Raw genomic sequence first — 26710 nt, 5'->3', positions numbered from 1 at the left:
GAATGTATCTATATATATAAAAAAATAACTTTTTTGTCATTTTTTAATTTTTTAACCCCTCTTTTTTATGAATTCTAAAAAGCATAACTCAAAAAATGTAACATAAAATATTTTTTAATGTCAGAATAAATTTAATTTGTTATATTTATTTTATTTAATTATCATAAAAGCATGCTTGGACTTTATATTTTTTATTTAATATTTGACTTAATTATTATAACGTATTTCTCAGAAATTTATATATAGTGCGCCTACAATTATTTGTAGGATTTTAAATGCGCCCTGATTTCAAAATGTTTGAGAACCACTGCTCTACCCACTGCACCACAACAGATCAGGCTAAACATCTCTTGAAGGACTCAGATGTATGAACACATCTTTATAAACATTCTTAGGATAAACCTATCTGACCATTTTCGACATTTAAACATATTGAGCTCATAGGTATCTAGGGTCGTCATCTAAATACAGTAACAAGTTCAATTGTCATTCTAGACCACAATTTGAATAGAGGCTTTTAATGGATGCTTTCTGAATTTTGTTATTGAGGAAGTTTTTTCTTAGAGTAAAAAGTCAAAATACAAATGTAAGAATCAAAATGAAAAGTTGGGTTGATCATGGCTATTTTGGGAAGGACTGATGTCCAGCTTTGTCCTTTATGATATTTAAGTTGGATTCTTTATTTTAAACATTTCTTTTTGTTTTAGGTTGAACAAATCCTGGCAGAATTTAAAGTCAGAGCTCTGGAATGTCACCCTGACAAGCATCCTGAAAACTCCAAAGCGCGTAGGTATTTAACAGCTGTTTCTCATGAAAATGAATAGCATATAGAACTAAGAAGCCACTGAATAGTAACTTAGTTTTTTTTTTTTTTCTATTATTCTCAAACTTATTCTTTCATTCAGTTACAAAGGATTTTTTCCCCTCTATTGGATGGTAGGAGGGGAAAGAAAAGTATAACATAAGGTCATTTTTCTAGTCATTTTAACAGTCATTTAACATCCATTTTTCTTTCTGCTATAACATACATGGTTTAAAATTTGTTTCATTTATTTCTTATTTCACCAGTGCTGGAGTGTTAGCATAACTTAAATATATTTGTAACCAGATGGTTGTCTTGGTGAGAGCCTTGTGTTTTCTTCATTTCAGGGACCTGAATATGTCCATATATGATATGTCCATATGTATGATAATATATTCAAACTTTTGTTTTGTCCTTTATGATAACTTAAATTCCATTATCATAAATTTAGACATAAATGCTTATGTATATCTTAGCTTGAAAAAATACCAATGAACCAATAATCCTTTCTTAATCTGTCTCCCTCTTGTTCCTCACTTATCATTCTCTTTCCTTTAGATACAAACTTCCTGAAAAATATGTCCACAGTTGATATCTCTACCTACGTTTCGCTCAGTTTTCGATTTAGCCCAGTTTGATTTCTTCCTCACCTTTCTTGGAAACTGCCTTGTATTAATTACCAAGGACTTTTTGGTTATCAAATCCAATGGTTGCTTTTTTTGTCTTTATCTTCCCTGAACTTGCTTCAGAATTTGGCACTGTTGATCATGCCCTCTTTCTTGAAGCATTCTTTTCTCTTAGCGACCAGAGTTAAACACTCACGCTTTTCCTCCAATCTCTTAAACTGCTCTTTCTGTCTGCTTTGCGTCTCTTTCTCCACTGCTCTAAGGTTCTCTCCTAAAGTCTCTTCTGGGCTTACTCCCCACGTTGTCTCTGGAGTCTTGTCTAAGCCTGTGGCTTCAATCATTAGCTCTTTATTGATGGTCCCCAAATTGATCCTTAACTGAGTCCTCTTTTGTCATTTTCAGACTGTAATTTTGATTACTTCTTAGAAATCCCTATTTGGAGATATTTCAAAGTCACTCTGTCAAAAACTGGAATGACTCATTATTATCCTCTCACCCTCTCTAAAATCTTGTTCATATTTATTTATTTATTTATATTGTAAAAAATGTTGTTTATTTTTAAAATAATTTATTGGGGTGACATTGATTTACAAAATCAGATAGCTTTTAAGTGTACAACTCAACAAAACATCATCTGTACACTGCATCCTGCGTTTATCGCCCCAAGTAGTCTCTTTCCCTCCTCATTTCCCCCACTTTGCCCACCTCCATCAACTCTCCCACCTCCCTTTCCCTCTGGTTATCACCACACTGTTTTCTGTGTCTCTGTGTTACATATATGAGTTTTCATTTGCTCAATCCCTTCACTTTCTTTCATCCGGCCCCCAACCCCCCTTCCCTCTTAAACCTGTTAGTCTGTTCCATGTGTCTATGCCTCTGTTTCTATTTTGTTCACCAATTTATTTTGTTCATTAGATCCCACATATAAGTAAGATCATATGGTGTTTATCTTTCTGACTGGCTTACTTCACTTAGCATAATAATCTCCAGGTCCATCCATGCTCTTTCAAAAAGTAAGACTTCCTTTTTATTATGGCCAACTAGTATTCCATTGTTTAAATGTACCACAGTAAAAAATTTTTTTTTTAATTTTTTGATTGATTTTAGAGAGGAAGGGAGAGAGATAAACATTGATTTGTTGTTCCACTTATTTATGCATTCATTGATCAATTCTTGTATGTGCCCTAAGTGGGGATTGAGTATGCAAACTTGGCATTTTGGAACAATGCTCCAACCAACTGAGCTATCCAATCAGGGCTACCACAGCTTTTTATCCACTCATTTACTGATGGGCTAAAAAGCTTTTGCACAGCAAAAGAAATCGCCAATAAAACGGAAAGGGAACCCACTGAATGAAAGAACATATTTGCCAATGATACATCTGTAGGGGGCTACTTTCCAAAATATATAAAGAACTTACACTACTCAACACCAAAAAAAAAACAACCCAGTTAAAATATGGATAAGGACCTGAATAGACACTTCTCCAAAGGGGACATACAGGTGGCCGATAGATAAATGAAAAAATGCTCAACATCACTAATCATTAGAGAAATGCAAATTAAAACCACAATGAGATACCACCTCCCACCAGTCAGAATGGCGCTCATCAATAAGTCAACAAACAACAAGTGCTGGTGAGGATGTGGAGAAAAGGAAACCCTCCTTTGTTTTTGTTTTTTTTTTTGTTTGTTTCCCCATCTCAATAAATAAAACCATCATCCCTTTAGTTGGCCAAGCAAAAACCTTGTCTCCCTCTTCTTTGCATCTGGTTAATTCTAGTGATTTACCTTCCATATCTCTCTCCTCTTCCCTCCGTCCTCACAGCCTCTACAGCAGGTCACCATCATTTCAGGCTTAGATCCTTACAGCACTTCTTTAATTGCTTCACACTAGAGATAGTGGTCAATTTTTGTTTTAATTATGAAAAAAATAAATGATTTAATATATATATATATATATATATATATATATATATATATATATATAATACCAAAACAAATGCCCATGTAATGTGCCACCCAACTTAAAACTTTACCAATGTAGTTGCAGTCTCCTATGTATTCATATCCTGTGTATTACCTATCCTCAGGGTAGGTAATACTATCTTAAATTTAATTATTATGTTTGCTATATATATATATGCTATAGTTATATATATAGTATGTGTATCTGTATAATTTTTCTATAAGAAAAATATTATGATTAAGGCTTGTCTATAACTCCACATTGCACAAATGATAAAACTAGAACTCCTCTTCCTTAAAGAATATTTCCCTCCCTGGGCCCCAACAAGCCAGGGAAGAGGCTTTGGGTTAGGTCTGCACTTAGCCCCTGTCATTGTTATGGGCAAGTGTGTGAGTGCACAGGTGTTAAGGAGCTGTGTGTTCTTCATGTTCTGATTTTTGGGGAATTTAACTGCACTCAAGTTTGGTCTGTAAAGTTAGTTACTCATGTCATCATAATGATTTTATTCCTAACTCTGATGTTTTTATCAAATGTGTGAATAAATACATAAAGATTGGTATAAAAAGAGTTTCCTTTATCTTAAAGCTCTTTATTATTATTTTTTTCTAGAACTCATTAATTTGTTTGATTTCTATAAACGAATCATTTTTCAGTATAGGAAGTCATTTTTTTGTTAAATACTTAACTGTTACTTTTGCTCATTTGATTTTCCTTAAGGCATAACTTGTTTAAGGCAGTGCGAACAAATCATAAGTGCAAACATGATGGATTTGTGTCTATGTGTAACCAGTTTAACCGCTGCCCAGACAAACTTTCCAGCACCCCAGAAGTTCCTTTTAATATCCTGTTCAAAGTCAGCACCCTTTCTGATTTGTGGATCTCTGTTGTCATTGATTTGTTTTGCCTGGTTTTGAATTTCAGTGTAAATAGAATCATATAACATGTACTCTTTTGTGTGTGGCTTCTTTTGCTTTACATTGTGTTTGTGTTATTTACTCATATTGCACATGTAGAGCAGTAGTTTGCTCTTTGTCATTAGGTTTTTCAGGTATCAACCCTCTCATGTAGTATACCACTCCCTCATATCTCCATTTTCATTTTCTTGCCACCACCATACCTACAGGTCCATGTTTTAGTCACTCAGAACTTCCTTGGTTCCATAAAATGCTCTGTTTTCTCCTCTTCAGATCTTAATGCCTGCTGCTTCCTCTGCCTGGAACACCCAGAAGCCTGTGCCCATCCCTACCCTACTTTGATTGGCTAGAACTAGGTCGATGTTCCCGTGTCAGGTCTCAGCTTAGTCATCACTTCCTCTGGGAAGTCAGGTGTGACTTCCAGGGCACTCTATATATCAGGCAGCAAACTGTATATCAGACCATTTCCTTCTTGCCTGTTCACTTGTTAGTCAGACTGGCAGCTCAGTGAGGCAGGCTTCCTGCTTATCTTCTTCAGAGTGGTATGTCCCAGCACCTACCACAGAGAACATCTGCTTTGTGCAAATAATTTCTTGAATGAGTAAATAAATGAGTTCATGAACATTTCTTTAAGAGATATTAATTACTTCTCTAAACTGGAGTTAATATTAAGATAGATGTCTTAACTTAAAAATATAAACATTTGATAAACACTTAAAAACAACTACCAGTCCCAGGTTATTTATTTATTTATTTTTCTTGAGAGAAAGAGAGACAGGAATGGAGAGAGACAAGAAGCATCAACTCATAGTTGTGTCACTTCAGTTGTTCATTGATTGCTTTTCATACTTGACAGGGTTGGGGACTCCAGCTGAGCCAGTGACCCCTAACTAAAACCAGTGACCTTTGGACTCAAGCCAGCAACCTTGGGATTATATCAATGATCCCATGTTCAAGCTGGCAAGCCCATGCTCAAGCCAGTGACCTGGGTTTTGACCTGGGTCCTCAGCGTCCCAAGTTGATGCTCTATCCACTGTGCCACTGCCAGTCAGGCCCCAGGTTATTCTTTAACTGGGTATTGTCACCCATTGCAATGTGGCTTTGATTTGTTTCTCTGTCCTTGGCAAACAATTTCTACTTGGGATATATGATGAATCACTGTGCAATCATTGCCATTTCTAGTTGCCATAGTGATGAGAGTTTTCACATACTGGCTACCTCAAGGCTTCTTGTTCAGACAAACACTGGACTGTGTAGATATTGTTTAAAATGAAAAGATACACAGATGTCAACATCTTCCCTGTCGGTCTTGCTGTTGATAGATGATTCAACCTTTGGGTAAAAATTGTTTTCAAAACTGTTTAAACATCTATTTACTCAATTTGAATGAATAAGACTTTTGTGAAAATTTAACTTTTTCTTTACATATTGAAGGTTTCTTTACATAAAAAGAGGGTTACTGATGAAAAATATTTTAAAATGTTAAAAATTCACTCAGATACTGGATTTTAGGTTGACGGAAATCCAGAATACATTAGAAAGATTTTGAAATGAATTTCATTAAAGTGAAAAACTAGCCCATAGAGCAACTGCAGGTAGGAGAAATTAAACCCATTAACATATACTTTTTGGTTCACTAAATGTAGTCTCAGGCATTGTCATTGAAATTATAGGTGGTGGTGCAGTGGATAGAGCGTCGGACTGGGATGCGGAGGACCCAGGTTCGAGACCCCGAGGTCACCAGCTTGAGTGTGGGCTCATCTGGTTTGAGCAAAAGCTCACCAGCTTGGACCCAAGGTCACTGGCTCCAGCAAGGGGTTACTTGGTCTGCTGAAGGCCCGCGGTCAAGGCACATATGAAAAAGCAATCAATGAACAATTAAGGTGTCGCAATGTGCAACGAGAAACTAATGATTGATGCTTCTCATCTCTCCGTTCCTGTCTGTCTGTCCCTGTCTATGCCTCTCTCTGACTCTCTCTCTGTCTCTGAAAAAAAAAAAAAGAAATTACTAATTTGTTAGCATGATGGAGTAGAAAAGTGGTAGTCAACCTGGTCCCTACTGCCCACTAGTGGGCGTTCCAGCTTTTATGGTGGGCGATAGTGGAGCAACCAAAGTATAAATAAAAAGATAGATTTAACTATAGTAAGTTGTTTTATAAAGATTTATTCTGCCAAACTTAGTGAAAATCTGACATAAAGTACTTGGTAAGTAATTATTATTATATACTTAAACTTGCTGTAACTCTGCTTTATAAATTTTATAAAGTAAAGTTACTTCCCTACTTTATAAATCACCATTACTGTGGAACCGGTGGGTGGTTAGAAAATTTTACTACTAACGGAGATACAAAAGTGAGCAGTAGGTATAAAAAGGTTGACTAACCCTGGAGTAGAATATATGAACATGAGTTTGTGGGTCTGGATTGATTCTAGCTCCCACTTCCAAGCTATCTGACTGTGGACAACTTCTCTGAGCCTCAGCATTTTCACAGGTAAATAGGTAGATTAATAGTATATTACTTCATGCGTCTGTTGTGAAGATTAAATGAGGTGCCCTATATGCGAATAGTTCAATGAATTTTGGCAATTATGATGCAGTGGACTTTCTCTTGTTTTAATTGCGACACTTCAAGATAAAAATTTAACAAAATGGGATAGTTTTCTTTTGTAAGTAACCATTAGAGCTTTCTTGTTTTCATTTTAAAACATTCGAAACCTAAGGCTCTTGGAAATCCCTTCTCCTCTCTGGGTATGGGTGATGGAGGCAGGACTGGTTGTACTGTAGAAATTGTGTCACTGAACGCAAAAGAACTTGGCTGCTGTTCATGCCAATCCTGTGCATGTGCAGGACTAACTGTTTTGGGTCAATGCTTTAAAACTTCTCTTTGACCCTGAAGCAAGGGGTCAAAGGTCTTGTGAAATGAGACTTTTGTTATTGATTTGTGGGCTTCAAAGAGATACGGATATTTGAAGGGCAGCTGTTTGTCCCATGCTGATACCTTTGAATGTTTCAATGTTTTTCTAATTCAAAAATTCATTATTGCTTCTTTCCTTCAGAATAAAAATAACATAGAGTAATAAATAATGTTGAAAGTGGGAGTCTGTTCTTATCTCTCTCTGCCAGAGAACCACTAACAGCTGGTATATTTTTCTTCAGAGTTTTTTCAAAGCTGATATTACATTATTATTATTTCTCAAGTAATTGTAAGTGTTGTGCATTTAAAATATGGCTATAATAATACAAATTCTATTGTGAAATATGAATTTAAAAGAACCTATGTGTTTTCAAAGTCGACGTAGGAGTGAAGTAAGAGAGTGTCTGTCTCTCAAAGGTTCCAGCATCATTTGCTGGTATAAGCTTACAAAATGAGATTTCTCTTCCCAGAACAGGTAAATATTTATCTTGTGTGATTCATTTGATTAGCTGATATATTAAAGGAGAAATATAAACCCAAACTCATTTTTATTAAATGTGAGGAGGAGGATGGAATAAAGAAAAGGCCACCTAACAGGAAAGATAAGGACTCTTTTGCTTTCTGCTTATCAATTGTCATTAAGGGATTGACCTCAGAATAATTCCAGGCAGGCTTCTTTTGTTCTGGAAACTGGAAAACAGGCCAGCGGTAATGTGCAAAGAGAAGGTGACTCATAGATAAATATGTAAATTTTTACAGCTCCTACTCTAGTAATAACTGGCATGTGCATCTGTGGTGATAATTTAATGACCTTTTTTTTTTCCTGTTGGAAAAACTGATATCTCCTTTATATAGACAGACATTTATGTTGGCATCAGCAACAGGAAGGATTGCTCACTGGAACCAGCTGATATGACAAGATGCTTTTCATTTGCTTCTTTATTTTCCTGTAGCTTTTAATGACCTCATCTTTAGGTTCTTCCCTTTAACCTGTTAATTGCTACTACCTCCTGTGGTAGTATTAAATAGGTAATGGCCTGTTAGGCATCTGTGCTGTCCAACATTGGAGCAAGGTCCTGGAGGTGCTCTCTGTGACAGGCTGTATCTCTGGTTGCTAGGGGAACACTTCAAGTGTTGTGTTTGGGGGACTGGCGTCAGGAAGATCAGCTCGTTAGCAGTGGGGTACACAGAAGTATTTCAGTATTTTCACAATAGGTATAGAGGTAAAGTTAGTATTGACTGCACATTTGCCTTAACACCTGTTATAGAGGATTTTGACTACTCTTCATGAGATATTTTTAAGGCCTATCAGGATACTTTAAATTATTTTCCACAATGATACTATTAAAATGTTCTTAATTCACAAAATATTATAAGGATATGTGAGGGGTTTTTGGTGTTTAAAGCTCAGGGAATAGCACTATTTGATTATTTTTATGTTCACACTCAAAATAGGAGGCTCTCACTCATTCATTCAGTACACAAATACTTTCTGAGCACTTGCTATACTGCACCAATGTAAGGGGTGCAGCAGAGAACAAAAGAAAGTCTCTGTTCCCATAGAGTATGTGTTCTGGTAGAGGAGACAGATCACAAACAAATAACTATACAACGTCAGGGGATAAGTACTATAAAGGAAAGTAAACAGGTCAAGGGAGATAAAAGAATTGGGCTGATGGGGTGAGCAGCTATCTTATATAGCATGGTCAGAAAAGACTCCATTGACAAGACGACATCTGAGCTGCCATCTGAAGGAAGTAACATGTGAAGTGCCGGGGTATAACATATTTTTCGCTCCATAAGACACACCTGACCATAAGACTCACCTAGGGTTTTAAGGAGGAAAATAAGAAAAAAAATATACTGAACCAAATGGTGTGTTAAAATATTTAATAAAATATACCACAATAATATTTCAACAATATAAGTTCAACAGCAGTTTTAACAACCATTAGCAGTGTTATTAACAAATGAGAAGAGACTTTAATGTTCAAATACTCTTCCAGTTGTCCAAGACCCCACAGCAGCTTAACAGAAAGAAAGAAAGAAAGAAAGAAAGAAAGAAAGAAAGAAAGAAAGAAAGAAAGAAAGAAAGAAAGAAAGAAAGAAAGAAAGAAAGAAAGAAGGAAGGAAGGAAGGAAGGAAGGAAGGAAGGAAGGAAGGAAGGAAGGAAGGAAGAAAAAAAGATGAAAGAAAAAAGAACATTTGCTCCATAAGATGCACGGGCATTTCCCCCTCCACTTTTGGGGAAAAAAGTGCATCTTATGGAGCAAAAAATATGGTAAATGTTGGTGGAAAGGACAGAAGACAGCAAGTGCCAAGGCCACAAGGGTGTAGTGCTATCAGACTGAACATCTGAACCAGCTTAATGTGAAAATGCAAGGCATTGGAAATACAGTCTTATCCCTTCAACAAGCAATGTTTGCATTTGAAAACAAGCTGGAACTCTTCATTGCCAACATTGAAACAGGTCGTTTACTACACTTTGAAAAACTGGGAGAGTTTAAAGATGCATGCACAGCAAGTTACCCTGATCAACATCTTGATCTCCAGCAGCTAGCGGGCTTCACATCTAATCTCCTGCAGTCATTCAAAGTGTGCTTTGGAGAATTTCGTGAGCGCGCTCATTTTTTAAGTTCATCACCCATCCACATGAGTGTGCAGTGGACAGCGCCGACCTGAGTTACATCCCCGGTGTCTCCATCAGAGATTTTGAGCCACAAGCTGCTGACCTGAAGGCCTCAGACATGTGGGTGAATAAGTTCAAGTCACTGAATGAAGATTTGGAAAGACTTGCACAACAGCAAGCAGAGTTGGCAAGCAAACACAAGTGGGGAGAAATGAAAAAACTTCAACCCACGGACCAGCTGATTGTCAAAACTTAGAATGCGCTTCCCGTCACATACCACACACTGCAGCGTGTGAGTATTGCTGTACTGACAATGTTTGGCTCTACGTATGCATATGAGCAATCTTTCTCACATCTAAAGAACGTTAAGACCAACCTACGATCACGTTTAACAGATGGAAGTCTCAATGCCTGTATGAAGCTTAACCTCACCACGTATCAACCAGACTACAAAGCCATCAGCAAAACCATGCAGCACCAGAAGTTGCATTAATGGTAAGAAGTACTTTATTCATCATTGGTTAGCAACAGCATAACAACATTATTAAAAAGAATTCAGAGACTTATTGTACTTTAAAAGTGTTGGTCTTACATAAAATGCACACATTTACTTGTATTTAGTGTTAAACATATTGTATGGCTCTCATGGAATTACATTTTAAAATATGTGGTGTTCATGGCTCTCTCAGCCGAAAAGGTTCCCAACCCCTGGTTTAGGGTAATAAATGGTAATGGGCAAAGACTTGATTTGTGGGTGTGAACAGACAATACAGTGTACAGAGATGTGCTGTAGAATTGGGCACTAAAATCTGCTTAATTATGTTAACCAGTGTCATTCCAATAAAATTTAAAACAACCTTATGTTAAATCTGTAGATCAGTTTGGGGAGTATTAATATCTTTGCAATATTAGGTGTTCTGATCCATGAACATGGATATCTTTCTAAACGTTTGGTGATTTAATTTCTTTCAACAGTGGTTTATAATTTTCATTGTCTAAGTTTTATACTTTTTTTGTTAACATTTTTCCTAAGTAGTTTATTCCTTTCCTTTTTAATATTTTATTCATTTTGATGCTACTGTACATGGAATTATTTTCTTAATTTCATTCTCAGATTGCTCATTGCTAATATATAGAAACAATTGATTTTCCTATATTGATCCTCTATCCTGCTCTACAGAAAGGTTTAACTTCACTGAGGAGCAGAAGTGAAGTTAACTTGACTCAGGAGCAGAAATGAAGTTGGAAGTGTTTTTAACAGGGCCATGAAAGGTTTCTATTGCATACCACTGGTCAATAGATCAGTGACCAAGCTACCAATTATCAACCATCTACCATGTTATTTCCTGTGCTTAAAACCTCCCAATAGCTTCCTGTTGCTCTTACAGCAAAAACAGAGCAAGGTCCTCAGCCTGACCTCTGAGGTCCCGAATACTGGGTCCTGGCCTACTCAACAGCCCCAGCCCCCGTTGTTCTCTTCCTGGCCCTGTGTCTTCCAGCCACCCTGGAATTCTCTACTTCCTCTAAATTGCCATGCCATAGATATTTTTATTTATAATGTTCCTCTGGTCTGGTCACTACCATCCCTGACGACTACTGTTAGAAAAGGTAGTTTTCTTCCTAGTAGACAAAATTATAATTTTTTCGATGTTTATAAATGTCTATTGTACTAAAGAGGTCATGTCCGTTGTTCACACCTGTGTCATCAGCACTTGGAACAGCATCTGGTACATTACTGGATCTCAGTAAGGGGAGTGGATAAATTGTGAGCTAGGCACTTTACCTACACAATCTCACTTGTCCTTATGATATACTTTACAAACAAGGAAACTAAGTTTGAGGCGGTGAACTAACCCAAGGTCACACAGCTACTAAGTAGCAGAGACGTAATCCAGTGAGATCAGTCTAAATGTTTAAGAGTTTAAAATAACTCTTCCAAGAGAGACATACTCATTTTTTTATTTGTTTTCCAGTGGAGACTTTTCAGAAGCTGCAGAAGGCAAAGGAGATTCTGACTAACGAAGAAAGTCGAGCCCGCTATGACCACTGGCGAAGGAGCCAGATGTCGATGCCATTTCAGCAGTGGGAAGCTTTGAGTGACTCAGTGAAAACAGTAGGTTTCTCTCTGGGATGAAGTGAATATATGAAGCTCAGGCTTCCCAGTGGTTAGACCAAAACATAGTAGCTTAGAGACATTAGGGAATTAGAAGGAGAAGGCCAAGAAGGTGATAGAATGTGGGTGGAACTCAGTCAATGTCTACGAAATCCTGTGAAGGGAAATTTGGTAGGTTAGTGCCAGAAGAGCCCATGATATCCTTGTGAGTCTATTTGGCTGCTTGATTTATTATATATGCTCCCCATCATCATTTACTGTATTATGCATTCTGATAACCGTGCTTTTGAAGTTGCTTGTATAATACTGCTGAATTTTGAACAATTGCAAGTTGAGCTCCTCTCTCTTTTTAGTTCATATCAGCCTGTTCTTTGTCGAGGCTTAGAAACTCCATAAATAAACAGGGTCTGATTCATCAAAGAAAGCTATAAATTATTTGTAAATTATTTCTGTTTTAAATTCTGATTAAAGAATTATTGAATCAATTCAGAGGGGCCTTAAACTATTGTGTTATCTTTCTTTATGCCATCAGAAAAACCTAGTATCAAAATAATCACTATATTTACTGTGTTATATGTTTATTTTATTTTTACATTGGCCTTTATATATTATAAACCTTTTAAATGCAATTTTAAAGGTTTTTACATTCTGAGGCATGACTTACTATCCAGCTTTTTTTTTCACAGGAACACTTTTCTATGACATGAGACTAACAATATGGAAGTTACCATATAGCAAGTCTTCTGGGACACTTTTTAGAATTAGTGTACAAAATGATTCACATCTTTTTTTTTTAAATTGAATTTATTGGGGTGACAGTAGTTAAAAACGCTATATAGGTTTATTTATTTATTTATTTATTTATTTTATTTATTCATTTTAGAGAGGAGAGGGAGAGACAAAGAGAGGAGAGACAGAGAGAGAGAAGGGGGGAGGAGCTGGAAGCATCAACTCCCATATGTACCTTGACCAGGCAAGCCCAGGGTTTTGAACCGGCGATCTCAGCATTTCCAGAAAAAAGTTATATAGGTTTCAAGTGTACAACTCTATAACACATCATCTGTATATTATACTGTGTGCTCAACACCCACTTAAGTCTCCTTCCACCACCATTTATCCCCTTTTCCCCTCTTCCACCTTCCCCAGCCCCCTTGCCCCTGGCAGGCACCATGCTGTTGTCTGGATTCACATCTTTTAAATTATAACCCATCAGAATTACCTTTAAATTTCCTTCTTAATAGTTCTATCTTAAGAAAACTTGAATGAATTGTTTTTCATTGATAAAAGATCTGTAATAGTAAGGGAGGCTCTTTGAAGAAATCAGGAAGAACAATGCAAAACTCTCAAAATATATAGTTAAAGTCACTCTGCATAAAATATAAACTTTTCTTCAGCTTATTTTGGAACGCGGCTTTATTCATATGATTTCTTTAGGTGAGTTAATTATTTATAAAGGACTAACTACGTGATTATTGAATATACAGAGTGGGGCAAAAGTAGGTTTACAGTTGTTTGTATGGAAAATAAGAAAATAATTAATAAATAATAATACAAGAATAAATTCTGTTTCACATACTCATAACTGTAAACCTACTTTAGCCCCACACTCTATGTCCAGAATAACTAGAGAGAATATTTTTAAAATAGTGACTTAATGTCACATACTTAAGCATAAGATTTTTTCCTTTTACATTGTGTATACCCAAAAGGACTTATTGGCATTGATTAAATAAATATTGTTCTACCATCTCTACACGATCATATTTCTATTTCTGCTGTGTGTGACACTATACCTGCAACTGAATTAGTGACCCTTGCTCTTCTAATGCCTTTTGATTTACAGTTCACATTTTTGATGATCCACTGAACTCTGTTACTTAATTTTAATCGTTAATATCAAGTTAGCTGTGGATTAAAAAAAAAACTGTCCTCTAAATCCTTGCTTTAATTTATATTTCTGATGTCTTTCCATTAAATACTAATTTCCTGTCTCCAAACACATCATTTCTGCTTTGAATTTAGCTTAACTATGAACCGGTTGAGCTCTTACAATAATTACATTTTAGATCTTACTGGCTACATCATTTATCTTGTCAGCAAAATTGAAGTATATAGTATGCTGGGCTAGCATTTGGTTTTGGAGTTATTCTTATTTTATGGTACAAAAATGATGAGATGCACATCTTTCTGCTTTGTAATGTTTTTTTTCTTGCATTGTCTTCTTTGTTTGGCCATACCTTTTTGCTTCCAACTTGTTTTTCTTTCTCTTCCTCCGTGGATTTTGAATCCTGTATGCCCAGTTGCAGGTGTTTTGTACCTCATTCGTTAGACTTTCTGTGTATTTCCTTTCATTCCTTTCTGTTCTTATCCTCATAGTGACTTCTGCATGTAAAATCTTTAACTCTCTGTAACATTTTAATTGTTGCTTTCTGTATTGGTACATTTCATTTGTTCAGCCTTCCATATTCATTGCTGCATAAAAATTAATGATTGTTATACCTAGTATTGTTCATCACCTAATAGATTGTCTATCCTTATGTAGCTAAACATTGCCATTGGGGTGTTTGGATTAGGTATATATATTACACATGCCATTCTGATAATAAAATGGTTATAACTTAAGGTGGGTGACATTTATCTAAAACACATCTGCGTGTTTGATTGCTCTATACATAGAGTGTTCAATCTCATAAATTCTATCTTTTACATCGTCAACTTTGTGTTTATGCTTTTTTATTTAAGTAGTATAATACTTCTCGAAGGAAAAGCATTGGGAGGGAGCAACATTAGTCCCAATAGCTTCAAGGCAGGACAAATCACAGTGCATTTTTGCAGCATCACATATAGGTTTGTATTTCAGGCATCTCCTCTGGGAGGATTCCTCAAATGACACATTTTCTTCCTTCCTTCCTTCCTTCCTTCCTTCCTTCCTTCCTTCCTTCCTTCCTTCCTTCCTTCCTTCCTCCCTCCCTCCCTCCCTCCCTCCTCCTCCTCTTCCTCCTCCCTCCTCCTTCCTTCCTTCCTTCCTTCCTTCCTTCCTTCCTTCCTTCCTTCCTTCCTTCCTTCCTTCCTTCCTTCCTTCCTTCCTTCCTTTCTTTCTTTCTTTCTTTCTTTCTTTCTTTCTTTCTTTCTCTCTTTCTTTCTTTGTTTTTTTTTCTTTGTTTCTCTCTCTCTCTCTCCCTCCTTCCCTCCCTCCCTCCTTCCCTCCCTCCCTCCCTCCCTTCCTCCTTCCTCTCTTTATTTTTTAGCATGAGAGAGAGACAGACAGACAGGAAGGGAGAGAGATGAGAAGCAAGCAACTCATAGCTGTGTCACATTAGTTGTTCATTGATTCCTTTCTCATATATGCCTTGACTAGGGGGCTCCAGCTGAGCCAGTGACCCCTTGCTCAAACCAGCAACCTTGGCTTAAGCCAACGAGCTTTGGGCTCAAGCCAGCGACCATAGGATCATGTTGATGATCCCACAGTCAAGCAGGCAACCCCGTGGTCAAGCTGGTGAGCCTGTGCTTAAGCTGGATAAGCCCATGCTTAAGCTGATGACATCAAGGTTTTGAACCTGGGACCTCAGTGCCCCAGGTCAGTGCTCTATCCACTGTACCACCACCAGTCAGGCTTAAGAAACACACTTCTATAAGCCAAGAATGGTGAAAGCGTAACTGGTATTTTCTTTTCCCATGCTAAGTACTGTTACTTTGATGCTGGTTCTGATGCTGGTAGAAATGTGGTTCTTGTACAGTATCACAAAAATAAAATTTTATAAGTACCTGCATTTGGAGACTCTTAGGCTGTTGCAATGTGATTTATTTGGGGTTAAAATAGAAAGTTATTCCAAGGTTCCCAGTCTTCTCTCCGTTTGTCCTGCCAAGGAAAAAGTCCACTCTTGTCTTCATTAAGCCCAGTATAAAGACCAAAATCCAGATTTCCTTTACCATGGGCTAGCCCATATTAAAGCTCAGTCCAGTTCAGGTGCTTCTCAAAGCCTGTACTTGGGAAATTGCTCAGCAAACGGGACAAGTGCATTCTCAAGCAGGAAGGCAGAGAGAAGGACAAAAAAAGGGCAGAAAGAGTAAAAAAGGTCTCTGTTTATATTTTTGGGCTGAGAAGAACTAGCTTTCCTTTAAGCCAACCAATCAATTTCTTTAAAATGTTGTGGTCTTGTGTTGGTTCCTCCCAATAGCCAATCAGATTCTTCTTCTAGACTAGACTGAGAGGCCTCTATGGCCACCATTCTGGCTTCCACTGCACATGCCTTAAAGTGGAGCATAGAAGCACCTTCTCCATATTCTGGGTATGAATTGGTTTTAATCTGGGGAATTGGAAAACCTGGTTAGTCCTCCCTACATAGGGGAGAAAGGGAGTGTTAATCTCTTTAGCTGGGCATACCTGTGGGGTGTCCAAATTGTAAATGAGATGTTGAAGCTTCTTACTGAAGCAGACTTTTCCAATTTTGTTTTTTACCTTAGTTGTTCATTGATTGTTTTCTCATATGTGCCTTGACCATGGGCCTTTAGCAGACAGAGTAACCCCTTGCTCGAGCCAGCGACCTTGGGTCCAAGCTGGTGAGCTTTGCTCAAACCAGATGAGCCTGCGCTCAAGCTGGCGACCTCGGGGTCTCAAACCTGGGTCCTCGGCATCCCAGTCTGATGCTCTATCCACTGTACCACCGCCTGGTCAGGCAGCTTTTCCAATTTTTATTAAACGTAATGTCCAATTCCCTTTGCTCTCTTTTTCCATCAATATCTAGCTACCTGCTTATGTTAACAACTTGACTATTTATTTTTCTTTTCCTTTTTAGAAGTTTCTCCTGATAGTTTAATTTGTAAAAATATTTTAAGAAGTCATTGAGACCAATAAATATGATAGGAATTTAAATTTAGGTATGTGATGTTGGTTTTTTAAAAAAAAAAGGATATGGGGTGAGGGCTTCTGTAATCAGGGCCTTTGGGATCTTGGGATAACTTGAAAACAGATGCCTTTCTAGCTCAAAGAATCTTATGAAAATTTAGCATTGCCAAGCTAAATGGTTTTACCCCAAGGGATTCAGAGTATAAATTGTTCTCCCTCTAGCTTCAACATATATGGCAGAATTCCTTTTAGAAAGCTGTGGGAAAGTGGTTGGGCACAGTCAAAAGAAAACACTGAGAAAAATTCTCACAAGTGTTAAAATTGTCCTATGCCATATAAATTGCTATAAATCTTATAAAGAGTTAATAGAAATGACCCTGGCTGGGTGGCTCAGTGGATAAAGTGTCATCCTGGTGTACTGAGGTCAGGGGTTCAACCCCCCCAATCAGGGCACCTATAAGAAGCAATCAATGAATACACAACTAAATGGAACAACTATGTGGAACTGTAAGGGTTTAATAGTATATTAGGAGTTAACTCTTATATACTCATAGTTTAGAAAATAAAGCATAAATATGGAATTTAATCTTTATGTCCTCCTTCATGTCCTGCCAAATATAATGAGTTAAAGGGTTCAATAATAATAATTCTTAGCAAGAATAAATAGCCTGTCTTATGAACAATATAATCTTTGCACTATGTTCTTCCAAGAAAAGTAAGAAGTCTTATAGATGGGTTCCCAAAATCAAGATGCTAGTGCCCTAGAGACAAAGTTAAAGAATATCTATAAGGCCATCGCTCATGTCAAACAAGCATCCTGAGGTACATTCCTGCACGCCAGATTCCAACCACCTACAGTCTACTACCTGATTAACTGCATAGTCAATAATTACTAACCTTCCCCAAAAGAACATAAACTGGTCAGTCAGCTGAGACTGTTAAGAAAGTTTTTTGGACCTGAGTGCTCTGCCCACTTGAATTGCTGACAATCTTGATTAAAGACGCTTATACCTGTTTCTCATAAATTGGCTAAAGGGACGATGGGCAACATGAACCTGGCTTCTTCCAGTAACAGGACGAGTTGATGTTTCTCTTTCCCTCCCCCACCTTCCTCTCTCTCATATCAGTGAATCAATAAAAAAAAAATGAGTTAATAGAAACACACTTTTGATGAACTGATTGTTTGACCAATTGATTGTTTCTGGGATGGCTTATTGGGGCTGCCGGTCACCCTCATGTGGCCCTTTTTGTCCACTCTTTCTGGCTGGACAAAGGGTTTTTGGATGAGTGCATTGGCTACAGACTACCAGGGAAGCTTCCTATTATGCCTGTATAGTCACAGTTTTTCTGGCCAGATGGGAAAAAGTGTGTAGTTCAGCACCTTCTGGACTTATTCAGAGGCAGTTTGTCCTAACTGGATGTTATCCAAAACCAAGTCAACAATCACCCAGGCAGGTAAAAAAAAAAAAAAAAAAAAAAAAAAAAAAAAAGGACTCTTCGAGATCCAGGATAAAAATAACCCTTCAAATTTGCCTGACTGGTGGTGTAGTGGATAGAGTGTTGACCTGGGATGCTGAGGTCCCAGGTTCAGAACCCTGAGGTCACCAACTTGAGTGTGGGCTCATCTGGCTTGAGTACAGGCTCATCAGGTTGAGCACGAGGTCGCTGGCTTGTGCGTGGAATCACAGACATGATCCCATAGTTGCTGGCTTGAAGTCCTAGGTCACTGGTTTGAGCGAGGGGTCACTGGCTTGGCCTGAGCCCCCTAGTCAAGACACAGTCAATGAATGACTAAAGTGACGCAACTATGAGTTGATTTTCTCATCTCTCTCCCTTCCTCTCTTTCTCTCTCTCTCTTGCTAAAAGAAAAAACTACTAAAAAAAAGAATCTTTCAATTTAAAATAGTTGTTAGCTGACCCATAGCTCACCTGAGTCCATTGATATTCTTTCTATTTGTCTCAATGTTTCCTGACATATAGACACACTCTTTATTTTATTCCAGTATTGACTTGGGTACAGAATTTAAGAAAATGGCTTCCTAGTCCCTGTCTGGTTATCTCAGTTGGTTAGAGCATTGTCCTGAAACACCAAGGTTGCAAGTTCGAACCCTGGTCAGGGCGCATATGGGAAGTGACCAGTGAATGTACAAATAATTATTTATTCATTTTAGAGAGGAGAGAAATGGAGAGAGAGAAACAGAGAAGGTGGGGAGGAGCTGGAAGCATCAACTCCCATATGTGCCTTGACCAGGCAAGCCCAGGGTTTTGAACCGGCGACCTCAGCATTTCCAAATCGACACTCTATCCACTGTGCCACCACAGGTCAGGCTAATGTACAACTAAGTAGAACAACAAATGAATGCTTCTCTCTTCCTCTCTCTGTCTCTCTAAAATAAATCAATTAATAAAAAGAAGGAAAGAAAATGGCTTCCTAGATTAAAAAAAAGAGAAAGAAAAGAAACAAACAACCCATTGAGGAGAGCTGGTAAACAAGTTGCTTAAGAAGGCAGACAAGAGCATACCAGTTTAACAGAGTGGGACAGTGGCCTCTGCACCCACGCTTGGTGTCTATTTAGTGTTAGTTCACTCCATGCACACAGCGATTTTCTGCCTGCTGTAGTCCATTATTTTACTGTCTAGTCTCTCCCCTCCCTAGGATTCCACATTGACTCTCTCAATTACTATCATTTGATATTTCTATTGATACTCATTCTATCAAACTGAGTAACTCCACAATAATTTACTTGATGTTTAATATTGTTGTGCCCAACTAATACCCTAGTGGAACTAAGAAATAGACTCTGTAAACACAAAAATAAATGATCTATATGTGTCCCAGCAAACCAAGCTGCTTAGCATTGCTCTTATGTTAGTCCTTTGTACTACAAAGCATGAAGGGTGTCTGTATAGGTTAGGTACAGTTTGATTTTTTCCTTGGATATTTTATTAATTGGGATCGGCACATCTAGGGGCTGATAATAAAATGCTTTATTCTGATTTATTCATAAAGATGATGGATGAGTAAGACTGCTATCTCAGAATATCTTTTCACTGAGGGCTTTGAAAGCATTTATTGTAGGTGAGTCATTAGTCCTCACAACCCATCTAAGGCATACTATAGGCACTTTGTTCTAAGAGAGGAGCACTGAGACATAAAGTCAATATATTGTGTACAGGCCATCTGTGCCACTTACAACTCACACTTTCAGCTTTCTAGGCCCTGAATCCTTTTAAGAAAATATTTATCTTTCAATGATTTGAAAAAGAGTGAGAGAGAAAGAAGAAGGGAGAGAGGGAGAGAGAGGGAGGGAGGGACGGAGAGAGAGAGAGAGAAAGATAGAGAAAGAGAGAGAGAGAGAGAGAGAGAGAGATAGAGATAGGGTTGTGCCCCGGCTGGGAATTGAACCTATGACCTCCACACATGGGCCCGAGGATTTATCCACTGAGCCATTGGGCCAGGGCCTTTTAAAAAGTTTTTATTTATTGATTTTATTTTATTAATTTTTTATTTGTTGCTATTTATTTATTTTTGAGAGAGAGAGAGAGAATGAGAAAGAGAGACAGGAAAAAAGAGATGAGAAGCATCAATTTGTAGTTATATCACTTTAGTTGTTCATTGATTGCTTCTCCTATATGACTTGATTGGGGGGCTCAAGCTGACTCCGTGACCCCTTTCTCAAGCTAGTGACCTTGAGCTCAAGCCAGCAACCTTGGTTTTCAAGCCAGCAAACTTTGGGCTCAAGCCAGTGACCTTGGGATCATGTTGATAACCCTGTGCCCAAGCCAGCAACCCCATACTGAAGCTGGCAAGCCTGTGCTCAAGCCAAATAAGCCTGCACTCAAGCTGGTGACCTTGGGGTTTTGAACCTCGGATCTCAGTATCCCAGGACAATACTTTATCCACTGCACCACCACAGTTCAGGCAAAAATTAACATTTTAATTTTGAAATAAACCTACCGAAAAATGTATAACACCTATATTTACAATTTAGGAAGTGGTTATGAAGTGTATATAGTACTCTGTAATCATCCTTCTCAACACATACATTACTATCACCCAGAGACTCCCCTTTCATATGTATATTTTGGAAGCCCTAGCTAGGTTTAATATTTTAATTCTAATTTTTATCTAATTATAAATATTGGGAAATTTTTCTCATATGGTCTGAAACTGACCTTCAAAGGAGGATGAAGCTGAGAGACTAAAAAAAGAGGCTGACAACTTCAGAATTAAACAGTTTATTAAGGGAACTTTGGGCAACATCAAAAGGTTGGCTCTCTCGCCTGACCAGGCGGTGGCACAGTGGATAGAGCGTCAGACTGGGATGTGGAAGACCCAGGTTCAAGACCCCAAGGTCACCAGCTTGAGCGCGGGCTCATCTGGTTTGAGTAAAAATTCACCAGCTTGGACCCAAGGTTGCTGGCTCAAGCAAGGGGTTACTCGGTCTACAGAAGGCCCACGGTCAAGGCACATATGAGAAAGCAATCAATGAACAACTAAGGTGTCGCAATGCGCAACGAAAACTAATGATTGATGCTTCTCATCTCTCCGTTCCTGTCTGTCTGTCCCTGTCTATCCCTCACTCTGACTCTCTCTCTCTGTCTCTGTAAAAAAGGTTGGCTCTCTATACCTGAAAGGGGATGGGGACTTGATGTATGAATGTCCTCCAGGAGCAGAGGTGGCTTTTGGCTAAGGGGCACATGCTTGTTAAGAGCTATGTAGTACAAGGCAGTACAAAACTTAATGGGCCTACTTATGTATGTAAGAACTTTCCTTCAGGTGATATTGTACACCCCGCCTGGAGTGAGCTGGAGGTCACTGAGAGATGCTTCTTCTTCTTCTTCTTCTTCTTCTTCTTCTTCTTCTTTCTTTTTTGTTTTTTAGAGCGAGGGACAGACAGACAGGAAGGGAGAGAGATGAGAAGCATCAACTTGTAATTGCAGCTCATTAGTTCACTGATTACTTCTCTCATACATGCTTTGATGGGGGGGGGGGGCGAGCTAGTGATTGTTTCGCTCAAGCCAGTGACCTTTGGGCTCAAGTCACAGGCTTCAAGCCAGCGCCTTTGGGATCATGTCGATAATCCCATACTCAAGCTAATAACCCTACACTGCTGTATAAGCCCACCCTCCAGCCAGCATTCGATCCTGGGTCCTCAGTGTCTCAGGTTGATGCTGTATCCACTATGCCACCACCTGGTCAGGTATGAGAGCAATGGCTTCTTAAGATGGGCAGGTAAGTCAATCAAGTGCTAGAAACCATTTTGCCTAACTGAAATACATATATGTAATCTTGTTATAGAAAATTTAGAAAAACACCCCCAAAGCCTATAAATAAATAAAAGAAAAAAAGCTTTATAATCCTGTCATGCAGATTTAACCACATTGATATTTTGGTGCATTTCCTTTCACTGTTCCATCCTCTTTATCTGTTAGTGTGAAAGCCAATTACATTGAATGGTAGTTGTAATAGCTTTATGGGGGTAATTCTGGATCTTGGGGTGAGTGGGTTACTTTTGGAGAAGAGGATTCAGCATAATGCTCCTTTGCAGTTGGAAAGAAAAGGCTTCTCTGGTGGATTAAGGCAGAGGGCTTCAACATACTTATGGTTTTAGGGTGTATCAAGGCCACATGACCCTCCAGTCTGTCCATATGTCTTTATTTTATGCATATGTATCTACCTATACATTTATATATCTGTATTTGACTACAGGGAGTCCTTGGGTTATGACACAGCTCTGTTCCTATGACAGTGACGTAACCAGAATTTTGGTGTAAGTCGAAATACACCCTAGCCTAAGTCACTTACCTATCCTAACACAGTTGTAAAATCATAATCTAGAACATAAAAACACAACTAAGCCACAGAAAAAGGAAAAGGACATAAATATACAGTACTGTACACTGTACTGTAGTAACAGAAAAAAAATGACAAAAAGTGCATATCCAAAAATGTCATACCTTTATTCCTGTGGCTGGCCTGCACACTGGAAGGGTCACTGCAAGGTGGGAGAGAGTGACCTGTTGGGAGGAGGGAGCTGGAGAGGCAGGAGAACCTGCAGAAGGTGCTGGAGATACCGGGTCAGGTGAACCTGGATTGTCTCAGGAACATGCAGGAGATGCTGGAGATGATTCTGCCTGTACTAAGTTTTTATGGGAGTGAATGTCATAAACTCGAAATGTCATATGTCAAGACTGTCATAACCCAAGGGCCCCCTGTATATCTACCTTTTCATGCTATTATTTATGACCATTTTGGTTATTATTCATTAACTTCATGTTATTACCACTTCCTAATTTTCTTAAAAAATTGTGATGAACAGATTTATTGAAAAGATTCCAAGAAAGCATTTTACCCCTTTGCATATTCCCTTTCTTCTTGGCAAGGTTCTTTTCCTGGCTCCTGCTGTGAGGCCAGTATTAGTGTACTGAGACAGATGGTAAGAAATTGTGGTGTCTCTAAACTCTTTAAGATGTCGATGTGCTGATAAACACCCCCGCCCCACATCACTCCTGGTACCTCATAATTTAGCAGAGAAACCAATAATGGCCACTCAGCCTTATGAAGCAGGATTTGGTTTCTTAAAAAAGAAAAAAAAAAGGTGGGTGAGACAATTTGGCCATCTATGTAATATTCAGCCTCTGCCTCCCTATATTGTTTTGTTTAAACTGGTAAATAAAGTAGTGCCGGAGTGACGTCACGGAAATGGCGCCGTGAGCAGCGCGTCCGACAGATCTCCCCAAAATCACAACAAATTTATCAACTAGAAACAGGAAAATTTATCTTCGGAGCATTACGGAGTTCCACACAAACTGAAAGCAAAAGGACTGTTATCACTTGAATCTGAGAGACGAGGGTGTGGAGGAAGCTACCGCAGGGACGTTCATTCAAGCCGCGAGGAAGTGCGCCTGTGGTAAGTCATCCCGCACTCGGGAGCCGCGAGCAGCCACCGCCAGCCGCCGCCGCCAGCCGCCGCCGCCAGCCGCCGCCGCGAGCCGCCGCGAGCAGCGCCCGGGTCGGTTGCAGAGCGAGCACCGCCCACACTCTGGAGCGGCGAGCAGCCGCTGGCGCGCGCCCGGTCTGGTTGCAGACCGAGCATTGCAGACGGAGCACCGCTAACGTTCCCAGCGGCCGGGAGAGGCCCCAGGGCGGTATTCCCTACTTGGGAGATTCTCTCCGCGGGCGGGGCACCTCACCCAGCCATTCAAGCTAACAATCAAGCGTTGGGGGAGGGGCGCGCGCAGGCAGCCTGAAATACCTTCGGGAGCACAGCTGCGACCCAATTACTAAAATTAACTTAACCCGTGAAATCTGCGCACCCTCGGTTCTAATTGATAAGATCTCTCTCAGTTCACCGACCCAAGACAAGAGGCGTGATATTTTTTAGTGCCTCTCGCTAAAGGGGCGGGGGCAACTTCTGATTGATAGAGCCTCCATATTCAGGGATAAACGCTAACAAGAAGGACTTGGCAGATAATAAGATCTATACCACACTAGTCGCAAGCAGAGACTAGTGCCTCTTCTTACCAGCCAAAACAGGCTACAAAGTGTGGAAAGCCTGGGTTGAGAGGTCCAACTGAATGCTAGGTGCTGAACAGTCACCTTGACAACAATTGACTCCCACCCCCGCCTGATTACACTGGAGGCCCTGACTGTCAGAGCCCTTCCCAAAGCCTTGCACTGAGTGGGGATAGAGTGGGGATTTCCCAGCTCTTTGAGCCTCTTACTCCCCAGGCAGAAGCAGTGGCAGCCTTATAGCTGGATCACCAGGCTGCTAATTCAGGAAGGGGGGACTAGGAGAGAGAATCCACGAAAGCAAACTCTCTCATCGTTGGACCCTGCAAACGCCAACAAACCTTGACTACCAGCAAGACTAAAGCCAATTATATGACATTGCCATAGAATCCCATCAACTGCAAATCCCTACCTAAATGTGACACAGGGGCAGAGCCTGGGGTACAGAGTCACCGACCAGGAAGAGGGAGAGAAAAGAAAAAGGAAGAAGTTAACATCTCAAAATCAAGAAAAATCCACAGACTTTACAACTTGTTCCACTAATTTGTTGTTGTTGTTGTTGTTTGTTTCTTCTATCTTATTGCCTTTATTTCCTCCACCTCGGTCCTTCTATTCTCTGCCCATCTTATGCTTCCCTTTTCTTGAACTACACTACCCATAAGTGTTACATTTTATTTCTCTTCTTCATCCTCACCCTCCTTTGGGGTTATACTCCAGGACACTTAACTCTCACTCTCTCTTCTTTTGTTTTTTTTTTTTTTTTTGTTTTGTTTTTTTTTTTTTGCTTTATTTTGTTTTTTTTTCTCTTCGTTTTTCATTTCTTCCTTCGTTTTTCTCTTTTTCTTATTTTTTCCTTTCTATTCATTTTTTCTTTTCTCGTTTTACTTTCCTCCCATTTAATCCTCAATCACGAACAAATTAGTTAATTTGGGACTCAAGGTTTTTTTTGGCTTTATTTTTCTTTTTCGCTTTTGTTTTTGTTTTTTTCTTGTTAGTTTATTTTTGTGGCATTTTGGGTCCTCCCAACCCAAGGTCTCCATTGTATTTGGTCTTTGCTCCACTTAATACAACATATTTTTACTTATTATTTTTATTTTTTTCTTCTTTATTATTCCTTTTTTTGTCCTTTTTTCTGGTTCCCTCTTATCCCTCTCATTATATCTCTTAGTTGACCATCACCCGCAGGCAGATCAACTTATGCTTGTCTAAGATTTTCTTACTTTTTTTTTTTTGCATTTAGTAGGTCCCTACTCCCCTTTTTTTTTTTGCCCCTTGAACTCTTCACCGCAAACCAGGCCCTCCATTATAGGCACGATATTTCCCTGAGGAGGGGAGAGGAGGGAAGGAGAAGAAAGAAAAAAAAGAGGGAAATAATAAATTATTACTGCTTTTTTTTGTGGGGTGTTTTACCCTTTGTTTTTTTTTTTTTTTTTTGTTTTTGTTTTTGTTTTTTTTTTTTTTTTTTTTTTTTTTACTTTTTACTCTTTATTAATTCTAATTAGTGCTATCAACAAGACCACCCTCAGATGCCAATAAGAAAGAGGAAATCGAATATTATGGATACAAAAGAAAGAGAGGTAACACAAATAGATGTGGAAAAATCTATGGAGAAAAGACTTAACATATTGGAAGCCTTGGAGCTAAATGACAGAGAATTTAAAATAGAAATCTTAAAAATACTCAGAGATATACAAGAAAACACAGAAAGGCAATATAGGGAGATCAGAAAACAACTCAATGAACACAAAGAATATATTACCAAGGAAATTGAAACTATAAAAACAAATCAAACAGAAATGAAAAACTCAATTCACGAGCTGAAAAACGAGGTAACAAGCTTAGCTAGCAGAACAGCCCAGATTGAAGATAGGATTAGTGAAATAGAAGACAAACAACTTGAGGCACAACAGAGAGAAGAAGAAAGAGACTCAAAAATAATAAAAAATGAGAAAGCCCTACAGGAATTATCTGACTCCATCAGAAAGAATAACATAAGAATAATAGGTATATCAGAGGGAGAAGAGAAAGAAAATGGAATGGAGAATATACTCAAACAAATAATAGACGAGAACTTCCCAAGCCTGTGGAAAGAACTAAAGCCTCAAATTCAAGAAGCAAACAGAACACCGAGTTTTCTTAACCCCAACAAACCCACTCCAAGGCACATCATAATAAAGATGACACAAACCAATGACAAAGAAAAAATTCACAAGGCAGCCAGGGAAAAGAAGAGTACAACATATAAAGGAAGGCCTATTAGATTATCATCAGATTTCTCAGCAGAAACTCTACAAGCTAGAAGAGAGTGGACCCCAATATTTAAAGCCCTGAAAGAGAGGAACTTTCAGCCAAGAATACTATACCCATCAAAGCTATCCTTC

General features: G+C 38.7%; 1 protein-coding gene across 2 annotated transcripts in view; it reads left to right on the top strand.

Moving 5' to 3' along the window:
• The window catches only part of DNAJC12 (DnaJ heat shock protein family (Hsp40) member C12), a 51949-nt gene that overhangs the window by 8963 nt on the left and 16276 nt on the right, over positions 1 to 26710 (top strand). For both annotated transcript variants that reach the window (XM_066349275.1, XM_066349276.1), the window contains exons 2-3: positions 708 to 786; positions 11828 to 11967. In XM_066349275.1, coding sequence (XP_066205372.1) covers positions 708 to 786; positions 11828 to 11967 — 219 coding nt within the window. The remainder of the gene's footprint in view (positions 1 to 707; positions 787 to 11827; positions 11968 to 26710) is intronic.

This window comes from Saccopteryx leptura, chromosome 9 (genome assembly GCF_036850995.1).
Source record: "Saccopteryx leptura isolate mSacLep1 chromosome 9, mSacLep1_pri_phased_curated, whole genome shotgun sequence".
NCBI classification, from domain to species: domain Eukaryota; kingdom Metazoa; phylum Chordata; class Mammalia; order Chiroptera; family Emballonuridae; genus Saccopteryx; species Saccopteryx leptura.
The sequence above is the reverse complement of the archived record's forward strand: the minus strand, read 5'-3'. Positions and strand labels throughout refer to the sequence as shown.